The 20,642-nt window shown below is 44.2% G+C and overlaps 1 protein-coding gene across 10 annotated transcripts in view; it reads right to left on the bottom strand.

The window, feature by feature from the left end:
- PDGFRA (platelet derived growth factor receptor alpha) overlaps positions 1-20,642 on the bottom strand; it is a 48,654-nt gene that overhangs the window by 12,811 nt on the left and 15,201 nt on the right. For all 10 annotated transcript variants that reach the window (XM_043906746.1, XM_043906753.1, XM_043906751.1 and 7 more), the window contains exons 5-19: positions 19,674-19,804; positions 15,769-15,940; positions 15,487-15,676; positions 12,837-12,952; positions 11,771-11,897; positions 10,340-10,533; positions 9,537-9,631; positions 9,194-9,326; positions 6,931-7,035; positions 6,439-6,549; positions 6,025-6,178; positions 4,841-5,007; positions 1,896-2,011; positions 1,445-1,567; positions 409-520 (exon numbers count right to left, since the gene is read on the bottom strand). In XM_043906746.1, the coding sequence (XP_043762681.1) occupies positions 409-520; positions 1,445-1,567; positions 1,896-2,011; positions 4,841-5,007; positions 6,025-6,178; positions 6,439-6,549; positions 6,931-7,035; positions 9,194-9,326; positions 9,537-9,631; positions 10,340-10,533; positions 11,771-11,897; positions 12,837-12,952; positions 15,487-15,676; positions 15,769-15,940; positions 19,674-19,804 (2,046 nt within the window). The remainder of the gene's footprint in view (positions 1-408; positions 521-1,444; positions 1,568-1,895; positions 2,012-4,840; positions 5,008-6,024; positions 6,179-6,438; positions 6,550-6,930; positions 7,036-9,193; positions 9,327-9,536; positions 9,632-10,339; positions 10,534-11,770; positions 11,898-12,836; positions 12,953-15,486; positions 15,677-15,768; positions 15,941-19,673; positions 19,805-20,642) is intronic.

A 20,642-nucleotide genomic window follows, 5' to 3' on the forward strand; every position in this document is an offset into this window, starting at 1 on the left:
CCCTCACTGGACTACTTTTCACTGCACATCCATCACCAGAAGTGATGGAGTCAGGGGATGGGACTCTCCCCTGGTGAACCCACTTAACCCAAAGTCCAAGGTGAAGCAGCAGCTGGTGAGTGGATGTCATCAGGTGCATCTCCAGTAGGAGAAAGTTCCTCTGATGTGCCCAAAGGAAAGAGGGAGGCAAAGGCCAGGGGCAAGGGCTCAGCCCCCCAAGATCCCTTCTCAGACCGCTTGGACACACACTAGCCATCGTAAGTGCACAACGTGTTAATCAGCTACATTCCACTTGACTAACACCAGGTATCTTAACATTATTTACATCCCCAAGCTTGAAAAACACAGCCGTCTCCCTTCCAGTGTTATTCCAGAACAACCCAAACAAGCGGAGCTTTAGGCCCATACCAAGGGAAAAGATCTCCCAGAGCAGGATGCCATAGGACCAGACGTCACTCAGCGTGGTGTAGAGGTTGTCAAAGATGCTCTCAGGAGCCATCCACTTCACGGGGAGAAAGGTCTGCGGGGAAGGGGAAGGACATTAAACCCAGCATGTACAGCAATAGCCTATAGCAGCAAAAATAGAAAGGGCTTCTCTTGGAGCTAATAATAACTCGCACCAGGAACTTTACTCTGCATGAGCGTCTGTACTCCCAGCACTAGAAGAGTACCTGGCACCTCCTGGGTGCTCTATATACATATCTTATGAATGATGGGTGCTCACTTTTGTCTCTTATGCCCTCCCAAGGAGTAACATCCAAAGATTTTTAATCCTGAATTTTTATCCCAAAGGTATGAGCCTTAAATGGACCTGTCCCCTATTTTCAGGTGTTCATAGGAACAAAATTAAGAACAGATCCAGTGAACTGAGAGCCAATTACAGTTTTGAACTGTAAGAAACAATGGGAAGAAGGTTCAAATGTAGAACAGAATGAGTATCTTTAAGGAAATTGTGCCTCTAAGATGTATTAACTCAAATGGCTTTAATATTTCAGGGTCACAGACACCATCTGAAAATTTGATACTCTCCAAGGGTGTGCTCCTTGGAAATGAATGCACAATTTACATATTAATAGCTAACACTTGGCTGCTTTGTAAGTGCCAGGCACTGTCCTCAGCACTTTACACAAATCCACTGATCTAATGCCCCATGGCAACTCAGAAGAGAGGTACTGATAACATTTCCCCGATACAGTCAGGGAAACCAAGGTACAGAATGGCCAAGTCACTTGTCCCAAGTCCCTACACTAGTAGGTGGTGAGCCGGCGCTCACACCCAGGCAGTCTGTAGAGCTTGTGGTTTGCCTACTGACCCCTGGAGCCCATTCATGAATGTCATGGACTCCATGTTAAAAGTCCGGGCTGTGAATGGCGAGAAGCAACATCTGCTTTCAGAGATTCAAGTAAGGGAGGGCAAGCATGCCAAACGAGGCAGGGGCACGTACACTGCCTTTGGACACGTAGTTCGAATCATGCATGATGTCTCTGGCCAGGCCAAAGTCACAGATCTTCACGATTTTCCCTTGCGCCAGGAGGACGTTGCGAGCCGCCAGGTCCCGGTGGACACACTGCGCAGACAGGGGAGACGGGATGGGGGTCAATCCACCGGCCAGTGATAGCACACCCACTGCACGGGCACCTCCGCGGTGCCCCAGGAAGACTGTCCTGGCCCACAGGGCTCCCCTCGCCCAGGCTTTCAACCCAGTGCCTCCCAGGAGGGAGAAAGCTCTGGAGAAAAGCAGACACCTGATCCTGCTGGAGGGCCCGCTCACCTTCCAGGAAGGGCTCCTGAGAAGCCACGTGGCAACTGGCTCCTCCACAACTCTTCTTCCATGCTCACCTCACTCAGAGCAAGGCCTGGGTCTAAGGAGGTCTCTGTTGTCTGAACACACTTACATTTTTTGAAGCCAAAAACTCCATTCCTCGGGCAACTTGGTAGGTAAAGCTCAACAAATCCAACAAAGTCAGGCCTTCTGAGTTATCATCTGAAAGGAGGTTTTTGACTTCTGAGTCTGCAGGAAAAGAATTAAGTGTGTTGGCGCTAGTGGACAGCATGAAACGTCAGCCACCTTGACACTCTCACAAGGCTGGGCCACTCACCAGGCTGCAGAGGCTTGTCTAGGGAACGTACCTACGATCATGTTCTCATAGTGTCAAGACCTCACAGGTGAGTGTAAACTGCAGAAATGTCCTCTTTAAAAAGAAATACGGACTTCCCTGGTGGCTCAGTGGTAAAGAATCCACCTGCCAATGCAGGAGACACAGGTTCCATCTCTGGTCCAGAAAGGTTCCACGTGCCGTGGGACAACTAAGCCTGTGTGCCACAACTACTGCGTTCTTGCTCTAGAGCCCTAGATCCACAGCTACTAAAGCCCACGTGCCCTACAGCCCATGCTCCACAACAAGACAGAAGCTACCGCAATGAGAAGCCCGAGCACCACGAAGAAGAGGAGCCCCCACTCGCCCCAGCTTGAGAAAGCCAGTGCAGCCAGAGATAAATAATTTTTTTAATTTCAAAAATAAATAAATAAAAAGAAATATATCTGTAAATACATACACTTGGTTTAAATATATGTCTCCATAATGACTAGACTAACAGGTTCTCACACATATTTTTGTTGTTCTGCTCCCAAATTTTCCTTTAGCAAATCACCTAAGCCACTTTAAGCCACACACCCACTCACACCCACACCCACGCATCTTCTATGATGAATGTACATGAAGCCTCTAAGAAAAAGCAGCTTCTAGGAATTGCTTTTTTTTTCTTTTTAAAGCCACCTTCATAGCACTTGGCTTACTTTATGAATGGAATTAGCCACCAATCAGGCTGGAGTAGCAATCTTAAAGCTCAGTGCCAAAGACTTTGCATGTAGTTCCTTTCTCTGTAACTTGCCTACTTTCCCCAGTTGGTCCCGCCTGGAAGGGTCCCAGGGTTTTCGAGGAAGGAGGCAATCTAGGCCAGCAGCTCTCAGCACTTTTTGAAAAAGCTCAGGAAAGTACAGAGTAGCTGCAGCCATTCACATTTTTCCAGCCAGAAAGCAATGGTCTGCCTGCCAACCGGGCCCGGGCTAAGCATGAATCAGGTTCTCCTGACATCTGGAGCCAGGTCCGGCCTGGGAAGCAATGTAAACTATTTTTAACAATACAGGAGGGGAGCGGAAGTGTTGGTTCCGACAAGTCTCGTTGGCCAACCTTTTAAAAGGCTTGGAAGTTTACCCAGTTGGCACTGAGAGGGGAATGGAACTTGGAGCTGCAGCGGTGGAAAATATTATTATGTACTACGCTTTGCAAAACAAGCACATTCTTCTTTTTTTTTTTCGATGATTGTACCTTTCATTCAAGAACCCTGAAAGCATCCAGAGGACATCAGTGATTTTCAAAACAATTTCCATGGCAGCACAACACCTTTTAGGCAGGACCTAGGGGAGGTCTCAGACCCAGTAATATAAAATTATGCAACAAAGCATGGTCAGATCTCTCCCGAAGCCTCCTCCCAGATCCAAGCCTGTGATTATACTAGAACCCTGCAGGGGCCACCCCCCTACCAGATGTGGGGTGGTCCATATGGTATGAGCATCAGCTAGGCTCCCTGGAGTTTATAAATCAATCAACCCTGCCACATGCTCATCTGCTTTGAAAACAAATGGATCTTCCTTCAAACAACATTCAGTAGAAACACCCAACACCCTTGTCAGATAATATAACCTCAAATTGTCCACTTTTCATTTTCTATCACAAATTGGGCATTAGCAAAGCTAACAGCTAGGGCTATCAAACACAGATATAGAGATTTATATAATTGAATTTTTAAAAATAATATTAGGAATCAATAAAAGATTGCCAGATTTTAATGTTACCAAGTAAGGGCACTGAGAAAAAATAACTACCACCATACCTTCATTTAAAACAAAAAAGGCATGTTAAACCAAAAATGAATACTATTATGTCAGAATAAATAATTCTTTAAAATGGTTATGTTTTAAAATGTACAATTCAGGGATGCAATGTACAACATTATTAATATAATTAATACTGCTACATTTTACATATGAAATTTAAGAGGCAAAATCCTAAAAGTTCTCATTACAAGGGAAAAAAATTTTCTTTTTCTTTTATTTTGTATCTATGTGAGAAAATGGATGTTCACTAAATTTACTGTGGTAATCATTCACGATGTTTGTAAGTCGAATCATTACACTGTACACCTTAAATGTACACAGCCTTGTACGTCAATCATATCTTAATATCTCAATAAAGTCAGACAAAATAAAATTAATAAAATGACTACACTTAAAATCTGAAAAATTCATTATGTTAGTTCTGTCTTTATTCTTTTTCCTTTTTTCAGTTCACAAGCCAGGGCTTCCCTGGTGTTACAGTGATTAAGAATCTGCCTGCCAATGCAAAGAACATAGGTCTGGAAAATTCCACACACCGTGGAGCACCTAAGCCCATGTGCCCCAACTACAGACCCCCGTACATCAAGAGACTGTACTCTGTAACAGGAGAGGCCGCCACAACGAGAAACCTGCCCACCGCAACAGAGGCGCCCTCGGTCACCGTAACTAGAGAAAGCCCACACACAGCAATGAAGACCCAGCACAGCCAAACACAGATAAATAAATAAATAAAGAGAGTTTAACTAGTATGAGTTCTAGTTAAAAAAAAAAAAATTACAGGCCAGACCTGCAACAACATGTCACAAACCCAGGTGCACACATCTGCAGTTAGGGACCGTGTGGCCTGACAGTCCTGCCTACCAGGCCTTCTGAGTCATCTACGTATCATATTAAACCACTGGAAGACCTCAGCACCCCAAGCACAAGCAAAGACATCTTTACCTAACATGGATTTCTTCTTATACGAGGCTGGGCGATCATACAGCGCTCTCTGGATGTCTGAGTATTTAGAAACCTCTTTCCTTTCCAGCATGGGGACATACTGTGTGGTGTCAGCTTGCTTCATGTCCATATAGTCACCATTGTTTTCAAAAGATAAGATAACGTAACTATAAAAACAGAAAAAGAAACCTTAGCCAGGGTGTCCCTCTGGAGTGATCATCCAGCACTCAGCAGATGAGGACCAGGTACCCACCATGTGTGAGGCAGTGGTGGGCACAGGGGCAGCAGGGGAAACAAAAGCACAGTCACCTGCATCCTTCACGTGGGTGGTCTAGTCGGGCAGATGAGCATTAATTGCGGATCTCACACACACACACAGACCACTCAGCTCAACTCTGTCTTTATTCTGTTTTTCAGTTCACAGGCCACAAAGCTTCACCACGTGACCAAGTGGCTTGGACAGACGATTTCTTCTACTCAGTAAATTTAACACCAATTTGGTGTCCATCGAGTAATTTAATATGAAGTGAATTCACATACATTCTGATCTTGCAGAACGTCATATCTACAGCGATCTTTTCAGTCACTTTAGATATCTACAGTGGCAATCATCACTTCATTGGCCTGACTGATATGCCTGGGTTCAGCAAGGACCAGTGTCTCAAACTTGTAAATCCTCAGATAGTTTCTCACAAGATATGAGCACTGAGGCTTCCCTGGCCAGAGATACATCTGGAAGTCTGAAGTGGACCACACATAAACAGCAACTGGCTCCCAGGATGATTTCGACTCTTCCTCTCATTCAAACCTATCAGCAAAGCTTTCCCCAACATGATATCCTGTCTAAAATGCCTACACACATGGGGTATCTCTCAGCAACATGTCATGGGGTGATGAAGCAGGGTAGTTGACTTTAAGTCTTGCTACCTCCTGGCCCTGAATCTGTAGACGTGATCTCCATCAGGACAAGGGTTGTCTCCACTGGTGAGGCTCATAAGACATTACCTCCCTGGAGGAGGAAATGGCAACCCACTCCAGTATCTTTGCCTGGAAAATCCCATGGACAGAGGAGCCAAGTGGACTACAGTCCATGGGGTCCATAAGAGTCGGACATGACTGAAGCGATTGAGCACGCACGCATGCATAAGACAGTGATTCACAGCAGCGTCTGTCTCTGCACCTACCTTCTTGTGTTTTCGTCAGCCGGGTTCAATCCAAAAATGTCCAGCTCTTTCTTTGGCTTCTCTGGATGGTGGTTCAGGAAGCTGTCCCTATTCTTATGTAAATAGTTGACCAAATCCCCATAGAAGCAGTACTCAGTGATGATGTAAATGGGGCCTGTGGGGTCCAAAACCAGTTGGAGATGAGCATGAACATGAAGAACAGAGAAGCCATGAACTTACTGTATCTACAGTGGTAAAAGACACTGCTCAGGAACAGGGGGCTTCCCTCAGCGGAACTCAGTCCACGACCCCATTCAACAGACCGACATTTGCTGGCATGTCTGGAGGTACATCGTCGGGGATTAAAAAGCCTGGACAGTCTTCGCAATGGTAGGTGTGCTAGGAAAACCCTCACTCTCAGGTGAGCAAGCCTACCTGACTTGGTGCAGGCGCCCAGCAAGTTCACGATGTTTAAATGCGGCCCCAGGTGGGTCATAATCTTCAGTTCAGACATGAGAGCTTGTTTTTCACTGGATCTGGCTGTGGCTGTTGAAGAAATAAATCATACATCAGTTCAACTGAATTATTTATTTCCCAGAAAAAGCCAAAAGCATGGCTAGCCCTACAACTAGGTATCATTTTATTTACCAACAGTCTCAAAGGGAAATGGCTAGTAACTCAGTACACACCAATAACTTATCCCAAGTCTGCAGGGTAAAAAGAAGCTACTAAAAATAACTCTTGATTTTTCCAACATATAAGTGACAAGAATGCTCTAAATAAACCTCACTGACAAGAGTCTAAATACACAAAAAACCTAGAGTTGAAAGAACTAAGATCTAGTCCTAAATTTGACATTTACTGGCTGTGTGATTTTTGAGTTTAATATCTCCATGTTCAAGAAGTCTCCAGAAAAGGGGCACTTACGTTTTAGCATCTTCACTGCTACTTTCATGACAGGTTGAGACCGACTTAATCCATAGGCAGTTCCTTCAACCACTTTCCCAAATGCACCAGACCCCAGGATCCGACCTGTGGGCAACCAGAACCATCAACACACACAGAATCAGGCATCTCCTCCGATTCATTTACCACAGCCAGCAATCATGGGTGCGCAGCTGGGTGGTGTTTTTCCCATATGGAGAAAGCATAATAACTCCTCCAAGTCATCATGTCAAAACCAGAACTGAGCCCACAGGGAAGGAAATTAGTGTAATTGCTTTTGTCACATAACATTTGCAAAGAAAAGGAAAAACAGACGGGAAGAAAGGAGCGGCAGCCCTCCCTGGTGTGAGCACTCGCCTACCGGCTGGAGAGCTGAGCCAAAGCCTAGGCTCTACGGCACGTGCTCTCTGTGGCTCTGGCCCAAACCTCCGGGCTCCCCACCCTGTTTGCCCCACGCAAACAGGGGCACCTTTTGCGTCAAAAAGCCTTTCTCCACTGGAAGTGAAAGTGAACGTGAAAGTGAAGTTGCTCAGTCTTGTCTGACCCTTTGCGGCCTCATGGACTGTAGCCTACCAGGCTCCTCCATCCATGGGATTTTCCAGGCAAGGGTACTGGAGTGGCTTTGCCATTTCCTTCTCCAGGGGATCTTCCCGACCCAGGGATTGAACCCGGGTGTCCCACATTGCAGGCAGGTGTCCCACATTCCCCACCAGGGAAGCTTCTCCACTGGAAATACTTCCCTATTCAGGACATTACTGATTCCGACAGTGATGAAGCAAACTTCAGGCTGGCCCTCTTGCTGTCTGTCTATTAGGAAGACCAAGAAGAGAGAAGGCTAAACATGCCCAGAAGCAAAACACTTTGCCATGTGGTGGGAGATACAGAGGGAAATGGAGGCTCTCGTGCCCACAATTTTTTTTTTTTACCTTTTTATTTTGTATTGGGGTATAGCCAATTAATAATGTTGTGAAAGTTTTAGAAGAACAGAGAAGGGACTCAGGCATACCTACACAGGTATCCGTTTTCCCCCAAACTCCCCTCCCACCCAGGCAGCCACGTAACATTGAGCAGAGTTCCCTGTGCTGTGGAGTAGGTCCTCGCTGGTTATCCATTTTTAAAAATCATTGTGCACATGTCCATCCCAAACTCCCTGTCTTCCTTCCCGTGTCGTGCCCACTCTTAAAGAGTCTGCAGTCTAGAACAGACATTTCCTCAAACCAGGGGTACCTAACGGGTACAGAGAGCCCACAGCGCCGCTGACTACACGTCTGCCCGGCTGGGACTTATTCCTGCAAAGGCACCACTTCCCCAGCAGCTCGGCAACACACAGGAGCAGAGAGACACAGCAACACCTCTTAGCGACAAATGTTGCCCCTTTTTCTCCGTATTTTATTACTTTTTAACTTCCCTAAGCTCCTCACCTTTTGTAAAACAAGGAAGAAAATATAATAAAGCAAGCTTAGTTCTCAGACATAGGTATTTGAATGAGAAACACTAGCGTGTCTTGTTTGATCTCAGTTTAAGTAACTTTCTAGGAAGACCTAATTTGGCTGCTTTCTGGAATGAGACAAGTAGATAATTTAAAAATGCCTTCGGCGTCCTCCAAAGGACATACTGTTAGAATATTCATGATGACACAACCTCTAGCTCTCACCTTCATTGTCTTTGTCCTGTTTTCATTCATTTAGAATGTAATTTAAAAAAAAAAATCTCTTGACTAAAGTTTCCTGTACTTGGTCTCAACCCAAGACTGAAATATTTGAGAAGTTTTTCATGTTTTGCTTTAAAATGCAAAAACTTATATTTTTACATTCTATTTTTAAAGAAGAATCTACTACATCCTCAGAAGGTACTGGGTCAAAACATATTTTTGGACTGTCCTCATTCATTTTTCATCTGTTCCTTTTTCATCACAGAAGTTCATCTCATTTCCAATGGGTATCATTTCCAAAACAAAGCCACTCTGATGGGTGTCTCCCTATAGTCACTTCTTCCTTTGTAAAATTTTCTTAACCTGTAATTTGCTATGGAAGGAGGTTTTAAAAAAAAAAACAAAACCATCGCAGTGATCCAATTGGCTCATTTTCAAAGGCAGAAAAATATTTCCAAAAAAGCCAATTTCTAACACCTCACTCTTACTAAGCACAAGTTCAGATCCTTTGTTCCTCCACAGGCCTGTGAAGAGTAAAGCAGTGGACAAAGCAAAAGGAGTCCTGGGCGATCACCCAGCAGGGCCGGAGCTTACCAAGCACGAGTCCATCTCTTGGAAACTCCCATCTCGAGTCATAAGGCAGCTGCATCGGGTCCACATAAATGTACTCATGTCCATCGGGGCTGATTGATTCAATGACCCTCCAACGGATTTCATACCTTGGTTTCTATAAATGACAAGGACAGGTAACTGGTGAATTACCAATGTCCGAAGATACCAAAGCTTAACCACGGCAGCAAAGTGACTGACACGGAAGGATTCAACAACATTCACTCATCATCTCATTACTGAGCTCCTTCTCTGTGCCAAGCACTGAGCTAGGTTGCTCTTCTTGTTCTTATCAGTAATGATTTTTAGTTCTTTAAAAAACATCTACCTGTTTCCAAATGACGACCAGGACAATGAGTGAGATGATCACAATCACCAACAGCACCAGGACTGCAGCCGCTACAGTGAGCTCAGAGCGCAGAGCTAGAGGACAAGAGAGGGGCACGGTGGAGAATTTGCACAGATTCGCAGGAGGGCAGGAAGGCGGGGTGGCCATTTCTGGGATTGGAAATCTCTCTCTACTGGTGGAGAAGCTTAAGGGCTGCCTGGCTCATTTGGGGAATGGACAAGATCATCTCTCAATTATCTACATGCATGACATTACTCCAACTCTTCCCCTGGACGGGCAAGGGACAAAATTCGGTTGGGAACACAATTCTTTCTCCAAAGGTGCTCTGGAATGTGAACTGGAATATAAAGACTGATAAATGAGGCTGAGCGATGTCATTAGTTCAGAAACTTAAGTGCAGTGTATTTTGAAAGGTTGCTGTATACTTATATTGCTTTGGGCTCCACTAATTTTTTTTTGTTTTTTAAGAAGTCAACCTGTCTCAACTGTCACAAGGAGCAACAAGGCAGAAGATCCTCCTTCCCCATCCTCCAACACCACGCCAGACCAAAGAGACTAGGTAGCTATATACTTATAGACAAACAAAATACCAAGGGGCCTCAGAAAGATGCAGTTTGAGATCTGAAACAAAAGAAAGGGGTCCCACATAGATGCCCAGGGAAAGCCCTTTAAGGGCATCTGGACCTTCAGTCCTATAGGATCCCATCTGGGATTCAAAGTTCCACCGAAGGGAGGAAGGGATCAGCTGAAGGCTTAGTTGTCCCGGCCCACGAGCTACTCACTGGGAGCCACCAGCTTCAGTTCTCGGCTTTCCACCCCGAGGAGGTTCCTGGCCAGGCACCGGACTGCAATGGTCTCCTCCACTTTGGCGAACGTCACCTGGCCTTCCACCGTGCTCCTGTCTCGGGGGTGAACCTCTGTGATGATGTTTGAAATGTTGTTGGCCAAAACTGTCCATGAAGTTTCATTGTTACATCTGGAGAGAGTAAAAGGCATAGATAAGGAGCCCATTGTGGGGAGCCCTGGGGGTGGAGTGCTGAGAATCATTTAAGACGGCAAGCAGCGCTGACCCTGTCTGCATTTGCAAGGCTACAGATTGGTGTTTTAGATGCAGATTAACCTTAAAACTTGTTCTCCGAGAGAGAATAACCTACATGTGGGTAATTAAAAGTTAACTGTTGGGACTTCCCTGCGGGTCCAGTGGCTAAGACTCTGAGCTCCCAATGCAGGAGGCCTGGGTTTGATCCCTGGTTAGGGAACTAGATCCCACATTCCCCAACTGAGAGCTGGCATCTAAAGATCCTGCATGCCGCATGCACATGACTCAGCACAGCCAAATAAATAAAAAAAATTTTAAGTTAACTGTTTATGAAGGCAAGGCAGAGATAAACAAGTTCAATACAACAGAACTACCTGTCACAGCCTTGAACCCCTGAGCAAACTGGACTTCAAGAATGTTTAAGTATCCCAACATCCCACCCCTCCAAAAAAGGCCTGGTGCCCTCCCTTTTCTCCACCCCTCACTGTGGGGACCCCCTCAGGCATAACTAGGATTGGACCTAGAATCCAGCCCCAGTCTAGATCCAAGTCCAGTGCCTGTTGGCCTCGGGTGCCAGGGGGAGGAATCTCAGCCTCCAAGAGAAGCTCAGAGGCTTCGGAGCACAGCGGGCACCCCGGGAAGGAGTGTAAGCACACTGCTCAGGTGCCCAATAGAGAAGGTCGAGGAACGAAGGGTGGAGGGACTGGCAAGTTACCTCCCACCACCCAGCAGGTAGAGAGAAGCCCCCTGGGCAGTATCATCATGCATGTTGACACGCCAGTCTAGCCACCAAATAAAGTTCACCAAAGACAAATGTGAGATGAAAACATGGGCCTACCAAAACATGGTAGGAAAGATCCTCTTAGAGCGGGTCTTTAAATTCGTGCTCTTTTGAGATTAGAGACCCTTTGAGAATCCGTTGAAGGCTGTAGACCTTCTTCATACAGCTACTCATGAACACAAAAGCACATGCACACACCTACACATGCAAACACGCATGTGCGCGCACACGCATGGTCCATGTTTGGAACGCTATCTTGTAGTTTGACCTAGGCCAAATAAGAATCACAAATGCCAAAAACAGAGCCAGCCAAAGAAATAAAATGCATTTGAGGTTCTTTGTGCCAAGGAAGAAACAGCCTGACCACAAAAGAGAAAGGAATGTGTTCCATACTTCTTAATATCCTTGCAAACCATCCACTCGATATCAGGAAGAGGGGTCCCTTCGGCCGTGCATCTCACAGTCTGGCCCCCGTTAGAGCCATGGTGATCGTCAACCAAGTCCAGTATGGAGGATGGAACTGCAGGAGGTGAAAAGAAATCAGAACTGGATGGTTGGCACACCAGAACTTTGGGGAACTACCAAGTGGAATATGAGTTCAAAACTTGCCCACATAACGTTTGAACCTATAAATCAACCAACCACCCAGCAGGGAGCTGAGACCAGTCATGTGCATAATAACACTCCAGGTTTGCACAGATCTAATCGGTTAAGAGCATGCTTAAGGCATCTGTGCCCTGTGGTGCTTTAAATCTGGTATAAAGAAAGCAAAAGCCCCATGTTTATTTGACTTGAAAGACAAAGAGGCTCTTAGAGTTATGTTATAGCTTGGGAATCAGCTTACAGATTAATCTAAATGGTAGGATCTAAAGGAGCATTTACCGAAGTGCAATATTATTACATTTTAGATTCTTGTTTGTAACCGGTGATCAAATAAGTTAGAAATATGCTAATACGTGTATCACAGATTGACTATGAGGGTCAAACGAGCCTACCTAGACAGTACATGGCCCACGGTAGGTGCTCAGTGAATAGGTGCTAAACTGGCTTATAAACAGACTTGGGCACTCCGTTCTGGGAGGGGCTTCTATAGAGGTCTATAAGGAACGCTAGGCACAAAAAGCCAACACACTCTGAAACAACTTATCGTCATCTGGACCAAAGCATATCATTTCGCTCTTTCCAGAACTGGAAGTACCTAATTGAGAAATAGGTGGTTAAGGAAGCAATTGGAGCCTAGAATTCCAAGTCAGACAATTCAAGCTAGCCTGGAACCTCCCAGAATTATGTGAATTCATAAGTCCAACAGAGCTACACCTGCCACCCAAAGCCCCTGCTTCTCCCCTGAAAGGGTTGCTTTTCCTTCCAAGACCTGTGGGGACAAGGCCAGGCTCTTCTCGGGAGACTCTCCGTCACCCACCCACCGAGCCAGAGTTATCATTAACTGGCTCTTACATACCTTGAGTCAAGAGTTCAAAAGTATAGCTCTTCACATCATCTTCATTTTGAACTACAATAGTATAATGGCCACTGTCTTCTTCCTTTGCTCGGATCAGCTTTAATTTGCTTCGATAACTTAAAAGAAAAGGACTGTGTTTCAGCAAGGAGTAGCCCAATAAATACCAGTCGTTAAGCAATTACCATATTCAATTCAAATGTTGTTAAAAAACATCTTGTCCATATGATCTCTTTCCTGGGATTTTCCTTATATTATCTATGCACTGAAGGTCTGAGCTATAGACATTTCATTCTTAAACAGAAGACCAGAGATGAGCAATGGCTTATGTGGCTACAAGAGCTGTCAGTTCTGCTAAGGCCTGACTTCTAGATGGGAAAAAACAAATCTTACCATCTTTCCTTTTATTTTAATCCTGGATTTTTATGTTTAAGAAAAAAATACTTGCCAACACTGTTAAGCAAGTATACTCCAATACAAAATAAAAATAAAGACTTGATTCCCCTTAACATCCATCATATGAGTGATTCAGCCAAATACTGGAACATCCTTGGAAGAAACAATAGAGACACTGTCTCTGGATTGACATGGAGAGGTCACTGGGGTATAAAACTCCTGCTTGCTTGTATTTGCTTAAAAAACTCTGGAAGGTTTCATAAGAAACCTTCCTAACAAAACTAGTAATAGTATTCCTTGTGGGTGGGGAGGAGGAGGTACCAATGCATACGAGGACAGGAGTGAGGCTTCTTACAATGCACCATCTTTAGGTGTGAATGTTTTTAAAGTGCAAGATGCATCTTGAAAAAAAAAAATAGAGAAACATATGCTTTCACACCTCATTAAAGAGAAGTTTCTCCAAAAGATTGCTTACACGTATAATAAATGACATTTCGTTGTGTGTGTGTGTGTGTGTGTGTGTGTGCGTGCGCGCATCAGTAAAGCATCTGCCCATCTGACTGTCCTTTACAACAGCGTGGAAGAGCAAGCGGAGTGAGAGGAAGGGCGCTGGTCATGGAAGGAGGAGACCTGGGGCATTACTGAAACTCTCCAAGCCTCAGGTCCCCTACGGGTACCATAAGGGATAACTATATGCAAGGCGTAGAGTCATTGTGAGAATTAATTACATGAACCAATCTATAGGAAAGCATTTCAGAGGCTCCAAGATAGCATGCAAATGTCAAGTCTTCCAGCCAAGACACTGGATGCTGGAGGCGTGATGAGCACACCAGGCTGGCTTTCCCTCTGCCGCACCAAACTGAACACCTCTGGAATGGGTTTCTTTAGAGCCCCCTAAGCACCCCTGGCTGCCGGTGACCAGACAGTCTGCCGTCATTCATTTTTTGCACTTGTCCAGCCAAGGAAGCTGTGAATCCACTAGTATTAGGGAAACCAGACACCCCTCCATCGTGTGCATCCTTACATTCCCTGGCCTGTCATGGGGACCAGAAGATGATGTGCTGGAGGAAATCAAAAAACACCTTAAGAGACAGCTCTCCTGGACTGCTCTGCGGACAACCACTGTCTGGCCATCGCGACTGATGGTAGCTTGCAGACAGCCCTGGGTGTCTCAAGTGTTGGCTACGCTGGGATCACCCTATTTCTCTCTGGCCTCACAGCCTAGTAGAAAGTTAGACACTGTCCACTTCTCTGTGTTCCTACATTTCGTGTCTTAGCAAGCCTTCTGGATCCAGTATCCCACTTCTATCTCTAGATAGAACCTCTGTTCCACAGAGGTTGTCACATTCCATTTTCCCAGATGTTGCTTCTCAGTTACACATTCAGTTCAGAAAGAAGGAAGCAAATCCTGAAATTAAGTGAACTAATGGCAGAGGTGCTACCTTCTCCTCTTTCCTGAAGGCTTGAAATAGAGGATTTTGTCTCCTTGGAAAGGTTTCTGACAAACATGTAGGGCTGGATTAGCTGAGCCCTTCAAGAGGGATCTTCTGCTCTCAGATTCTAATCAGAGCTTAAAGCTTCAAGAGACCTCAAAATATCATCCAGTTCCTCATCTTGAAGGACATAAGGTATTATTAACCCTACATTATAGATGAGGAAGCTGAGGCTGAATGGTGACTTGCACAAAACTCCACCACTAGTTAAGAGATGACAACAGTCTACAGCTCCTCAGAGAGCAAGGATCTGAACTATCCATTGTACGTTCTCTCCTAACCAAATTTACTCAGACACTACTCTTATTTCCCATGAAAGCCTCACTGGGGAAAATGTGTTTCAAATTAAGTCAATGATGTTGTGTTTCATGTAGGCATATGTGATAACTGCCCTGAAAATGGAATCACCATACATGTCTTCTTGCAATATGGGTGATGGATATCAAGGAATATATATAAAACCCAAGTGGGTCCAATTTTCCTTTCTTTCCTCCATCCCTTGCTGAATCCAGGAACATGTCTTTCATTGGGAGCAGAGATTTTTCAGTTCTTTCTTCTCATTTCATTGTTACATACTTACCAACATACTATTATTGCATTGCAACATTGTCATGAAATGTACCTGATTTCCAGTATCCCCTATTTCTGATTGCTAAATTTTCTATATTGACTCCTGTTTGGGGTCATAAGACACACACAAACCTCAGTCTATCTAAGAAATACAATACAAAGAAAAGGCAAACTTGAAAAGGGTGTTTCTTTACCTTATTTCCTGAATCTTTTCTATGTCAGTGGTGATCTCCGTGAGATTCTCAATCAGAGTCAGGTTGTCCTTCAGCCAGGTTATCTTGGGAGGGGGATAGGCCTGCACATCCACCACAAAATGCTTGACTTCATGCAGGTTGACAGCTTCCAACAGGTTAAAGTTGGGTTTGATTTCAATAAATCCTTTCTCTGTACAGGGAAGAGTTTCCATTAAACAATGATCACCTCATGGTGGATCCCGAGCACCATGGCCGATGGGCATTTTAGGAAGCACAGTATACCGTGAACAGAAATGGTGACGTTCCTCATCTTTTTGACCTCCTTGGTGGCCTGGTGGGCAGCACACTCGTAATCTCCACTGTCTTTCACTGTGGCCTCAGGAACCCTCAGAGTGTACACCAGCTTGATGGCCGGGAACTTGGTTTCCTCCAGCCTCGTGATGCCTTTGCCTTTCTACAGCAGAAGGGGAGGAAAGCTGGTTTTAACAAGCTGTCTCCTAAGAGTGAACCCCTGTGTAAGTTACGGACTCGGTGATAATGATGGACCAATGCGGGCTCCTGGATTGTAACAAGTGTACCGCTCTGCGGGGATACCACTCTCCCCCATCTGGGGGAGACTGTTCCTGTGTTGAGCCCAGAAGACAATACAGGAAATCTCTGTACTTTTTACTCAGTTTTGCTGTGAATTTAAAGCTGCTCTAAAGGGACTTCCCAGGTGGTCCAGTGGCTAAGACTCCATGCTTCCAATGCAGGGGCCTGGGTTCAATCCTTGGTCAGGGAAGTAGATCCCACATGCTGCAACTAAAAATTCCACATGCCGCAACAAAGATCAAAAATCCTGTGTGCCACAACTAAGACCCAGTGCAACCAAATGAATATTTTTTTAAACCAGTCTAAAAACTGAAGTCTAATAAAAAATATTTTTAGCCATGTTCCTTTGAAAATCCGGTTTTGAAAGGATATTTAATGTCACAGTAAGGTGTTTGTGCTATACTGCCACAAGAAAAAATATATAACAAAGCACTATTTAAAGTATATCTATTAATTATTACATTTATAAAGTATTTAAAGGACTTATCTCCTTTAAATTATAATGGGGGTGGTTCTGTTTCTCTAAATTTTAAAGTTATAATAAGCCTGCATTTTTTCAAAAAATATCAAACAAAAACTATGATTTATAAACCGATACTTAGATTATGTATTTGGGGGCCAAACAACACATAGTTTTCTTTTGAGGAGAAAAAATTATCTCCAATAAATGAAAAGAAGCATTTATGTTTTAAGGATTAAAGGCATCAAATATGGGCTTCCTTGGTGGCCAGTGGTTAGGAATCCATCTGCCAGACCTGCCTGGTGATACCGTGGATGAGAATCCACGGGCCAAATCAGGGACACAGGTCTGATCCCTGGTCCAGGAAGATTCCACGTGCCATGGAGCAACTAAGCCCATGTGCCACACTGCTGAGCCCAGGCCCTGCAGTCCATGCACTGCAACTGCTGAAGCCCTCCAGCCTTAGAGCCTGCGCTCGGAAACAAAAACCACCACAATGAAAAGCCCGTACGCTGCAACAAAGAGTAGCCCTTACTTGCAGCAACTAGAGAAAGCCTGTGCAACGGCCGTAAATATAAAAATAATTAAAAAAAAAAAAAAAAAAAGAATCCACCTGCAATGCAAGGGACATGGGTTTGATCCCTGGTCTGGGAAGATGCCACATGCCACAGGGCAACTAAGACCACAAGCTGCAGCTACTGCGGCCCTCGAGCCTAGAGCCCACGCTCCAAAAGAGGAGAAGCCGCTGCAATGAGAAGCCCTCACAATGCAACCAAGAGAAGCCCCTGTTCTCCCCAATTAGAGAAAGCTTGAGGGCAGCAACAAAGACAAAGCAGCCATAAATAAATAAATGAAACTTAAAAAAAAAGTTTCTATAAAAAATAAAAATAAAGGCAATCAAGTATGAACAGAAAAATAAGATAGTTTTACATTTGGGGGAAGATGTATACCTATTGGTCTACGAATGTCTCTCCAGTACATGAGGTTATAGGGCAGTATGTGAAAATGTCCAAGTTTCAATCAGACACCCCAGGGAGAAAGGAAAGGGGCAGCCAAAGCATGGGGAAGAGAAATGGAAAAAAGGAGAGATACTATCAGATGCCAAAGAGAGAGCATGGAGTAGAAATCTGCGAACTAGGAGTGAAGGGGGAAAGACCATATATATATATACATATATGTGGTTTTTGCTCTCCATAAGGGAGAGCATTAAACACTGTTAAAAGGTCTCTGCGTGGGACCATCATAGCCTTTTACACACAGTTCATACACACTTACCATGATGGGTTAGAACGAATGAGAACTGGACTTAACATACACACACCAATACATATAAAATAGGAAAACAACAAGGACCTACTATACAGCACAGGGAACCATACTCAATATTGTCTGATAATCTATAATAAAAAGAATCTGGAAAAGAATATATGTATTTTATATATATTTATATAACTGAATTACTTTGCTGTACACCTTAAACTAACACAACTTTGTAAATTAACTACACTTCAATAAAATAAAAAAAGAATGAGTGAGACCCGATGTGTAAATCCCCAAGGACCAGCGATGACGCAGTGGCTCCCCTTCCCCATCTCCACTCCTCCCTTCTTCTTTCTGTGGATGGGCCAGCTCCCACCAGAGTGCTTGGGATTCAGCAAACATCACTAAATCTCTATTTTTTTTTTTAATTTTTTATTGTAGTGGTTTTTGCCCTACATTGACATGAATCAGCCATGGATTTACATGTGTTCCCCATCCCGATCCCCCCTCCCACCTCCCTCTCCATCCCATCCATCTGGGTCTTCCCAGTGCACCAGCCCTGAGCACTTGTCTCATGCATCCAACCTGGGCTGGTGATCTGTTTCACCCTTGATAGTATACTTGTTTCAATGCTGTTCTCTCAGAACATCCCACCCTCGCCTTCTCCCACAGAGTCTAAAAGTCTGTTCTGTATATCTGTGTCTCTTTTTCTGTTTTGCATATAGGGTTATCATTACCATTTTTCTAAATTCCATATATATGTGTTAGTATGCTGTAATGTTCTTTATCTTTCTGGCTTACTTCACTCTGTATAATGGGCTCCAGTTTCATCCAGCTCATTAGAACTGATTCAAATGAATTCTTTTTAATGGCTGAGTAATATTCCATGGTGTATATGTACCACAGCTTCCTTATCCATTCGTCTGCTGATGGACATCTAGGTTGCTTCCATGTCCTGGCTATTATAAACAGTGCTGCGATGAACATTGGGGTGCACGTGTCTCTTTCAGATCTGGTTTCCTCGGTGTGTATGCCCAGAAGTGGGATTGCTGGGTCATATGGCAGGTCTATTTACACTAAATCTCTATTGAATGATTCAAATTATGCCTGTTCACTGAAGAAAAGTTATGCATAGAAAGACCAGGCAGGGAATTCCCAAGCGGTCCAGTGGTTAGGACTCTGTGCTTCCATTTCGAGGGGCCTGGGTTCGATCCCCTAGTGCGGCTGCAAGGTACAGCCAAAATAAAAAAACAAATGAATTTGTTTATAAAGTAATTTCCCTGCTGGTCCAGTGGCTAAGACTCTGTGCTCCCAATGCAGGGGGCCCAGGTTGGATCCTGGTCAGGGAACTAGATCTCACATGCTGCAATTAAGAATTTGCATGCCACAACTAAAAGATTAAGACCTGGCTCATACTAAAACAAAGGCAAGACCAGGCAGGCAAGAAGCAGAGTATCCTGGGTGTCCACACGGCACGGAAGCAGGCAAGCGGCATTACTCAATGCCTCAAAACTCAAAGGCATGGAAGCCAAGGAAAGGAGAAGTCATGACTTTCAGCAATCAGGAAGTTTTAAAATTCATTTGTGTTTTGCTTTGCTAATTTTTTGGTCATTATCTTGTAGCCATATAACCTGTCTATCTGATGAAAAAGAGCACTCAGTGTGAAACCTCTATGCATTCTGAAGGGCCTGGTTCAGCTATCTTCATCTCAGACTCTTCCACTGCTCTAAGAACCACGGCGTCCTCTCGTCAGAGTCTGTATCAGAGATGGAAAGCTAAGGTCAAGAGGAGGCCAGTGTCATGCCCCATGAGCGATAGGTCTTTGAAGCCCTACTGTGATCCACGCCCTGCCACCTGGGGCCTTGAGGGTACTTACCATTTGTCCAGGGTAAGTCCACTGAAAGTCAACCACCTCGTTGTTAAAGACAGTGCAGGTGACCACAATCGATTCGCCTGCCTTATATACAGTCTTAGGAGATTCCATTTCCAGATCAAGTTTTGATGTTGCTATTTAAAAAAAGAACAAACACAGGACCTAAATGTCCAAAGTACAGTCAGGATCTTACAAGGTTTTAATTTTTAAAGAAGATTCTGAAAAATAATTTGCCAACAACTTTGATCAAGACAAAATTTTGAAAATCTCAGAAGCCTTGATCTGCATTGACATACATAATTTGGTTTAAAGTAAAACACATACACATATATACATATACACACACGCAAAACAATAACAATAGTAATAATAAATTCCAATTCGCCAGAAGACCACATTCGCATCCCCAAGCATTTGGGTGCATTATGACTACAATCACTTTTATTGACAGAGCAAGCCTTTACTGACTTCACTTTCCTAGCCACTAGCTCCTACCCATCATTTATTTATTCTCCTCTTCTCTCCCATTCTGCTTCCCAGTTATTCTCAGCATTTCTAGAACCTAGCATGGAGTCTGGCATAAAATAAGCCCTTCACAAGAGTTAAATGGCATACCCTCGCTAATACCATAACTGCATGTAAGTGCTCTATAAATGTGTTGGCCCAAGTGTGGTTTATACATTCCCATTTGCATTAACCACTCACATCAAAGGGATGAAGTCGACAGCTACCAGCTTTTCTCAAAATCACTTTTCCAAAGTTATTAAAATTAACCTAGAAGTCCAGCCCCCACAGGTGTGTGTTTGTAGTTAAGGCCTTTGTAGTCAGGAATGTGACTAAAGCAGTAAGAGGCTTATACAAGAAAAAAAAATTCCTTACAGTATACTGAAGTTAACTGGTGAAACCTGAGATCATACAGGGGTAGGAAAGACTTTGCCTTTGGTAATGCCAAGCTTCACAGTATTGCAGCCA

This window comes from Cervus elaphus, chromosome 6, assembly GCF_910594005.1.
Source record: "Cervus elaphus chromosome 6, mCerEla1.1, whole genome shotgun sequence".
Classification (NCBI taxonomy): domain Eukaryota; kingdom Metazoa; phylum Chordata; class Mammalia; order Artiodactyla; family Cervidae; genus Cervus; species Cervus elaphus.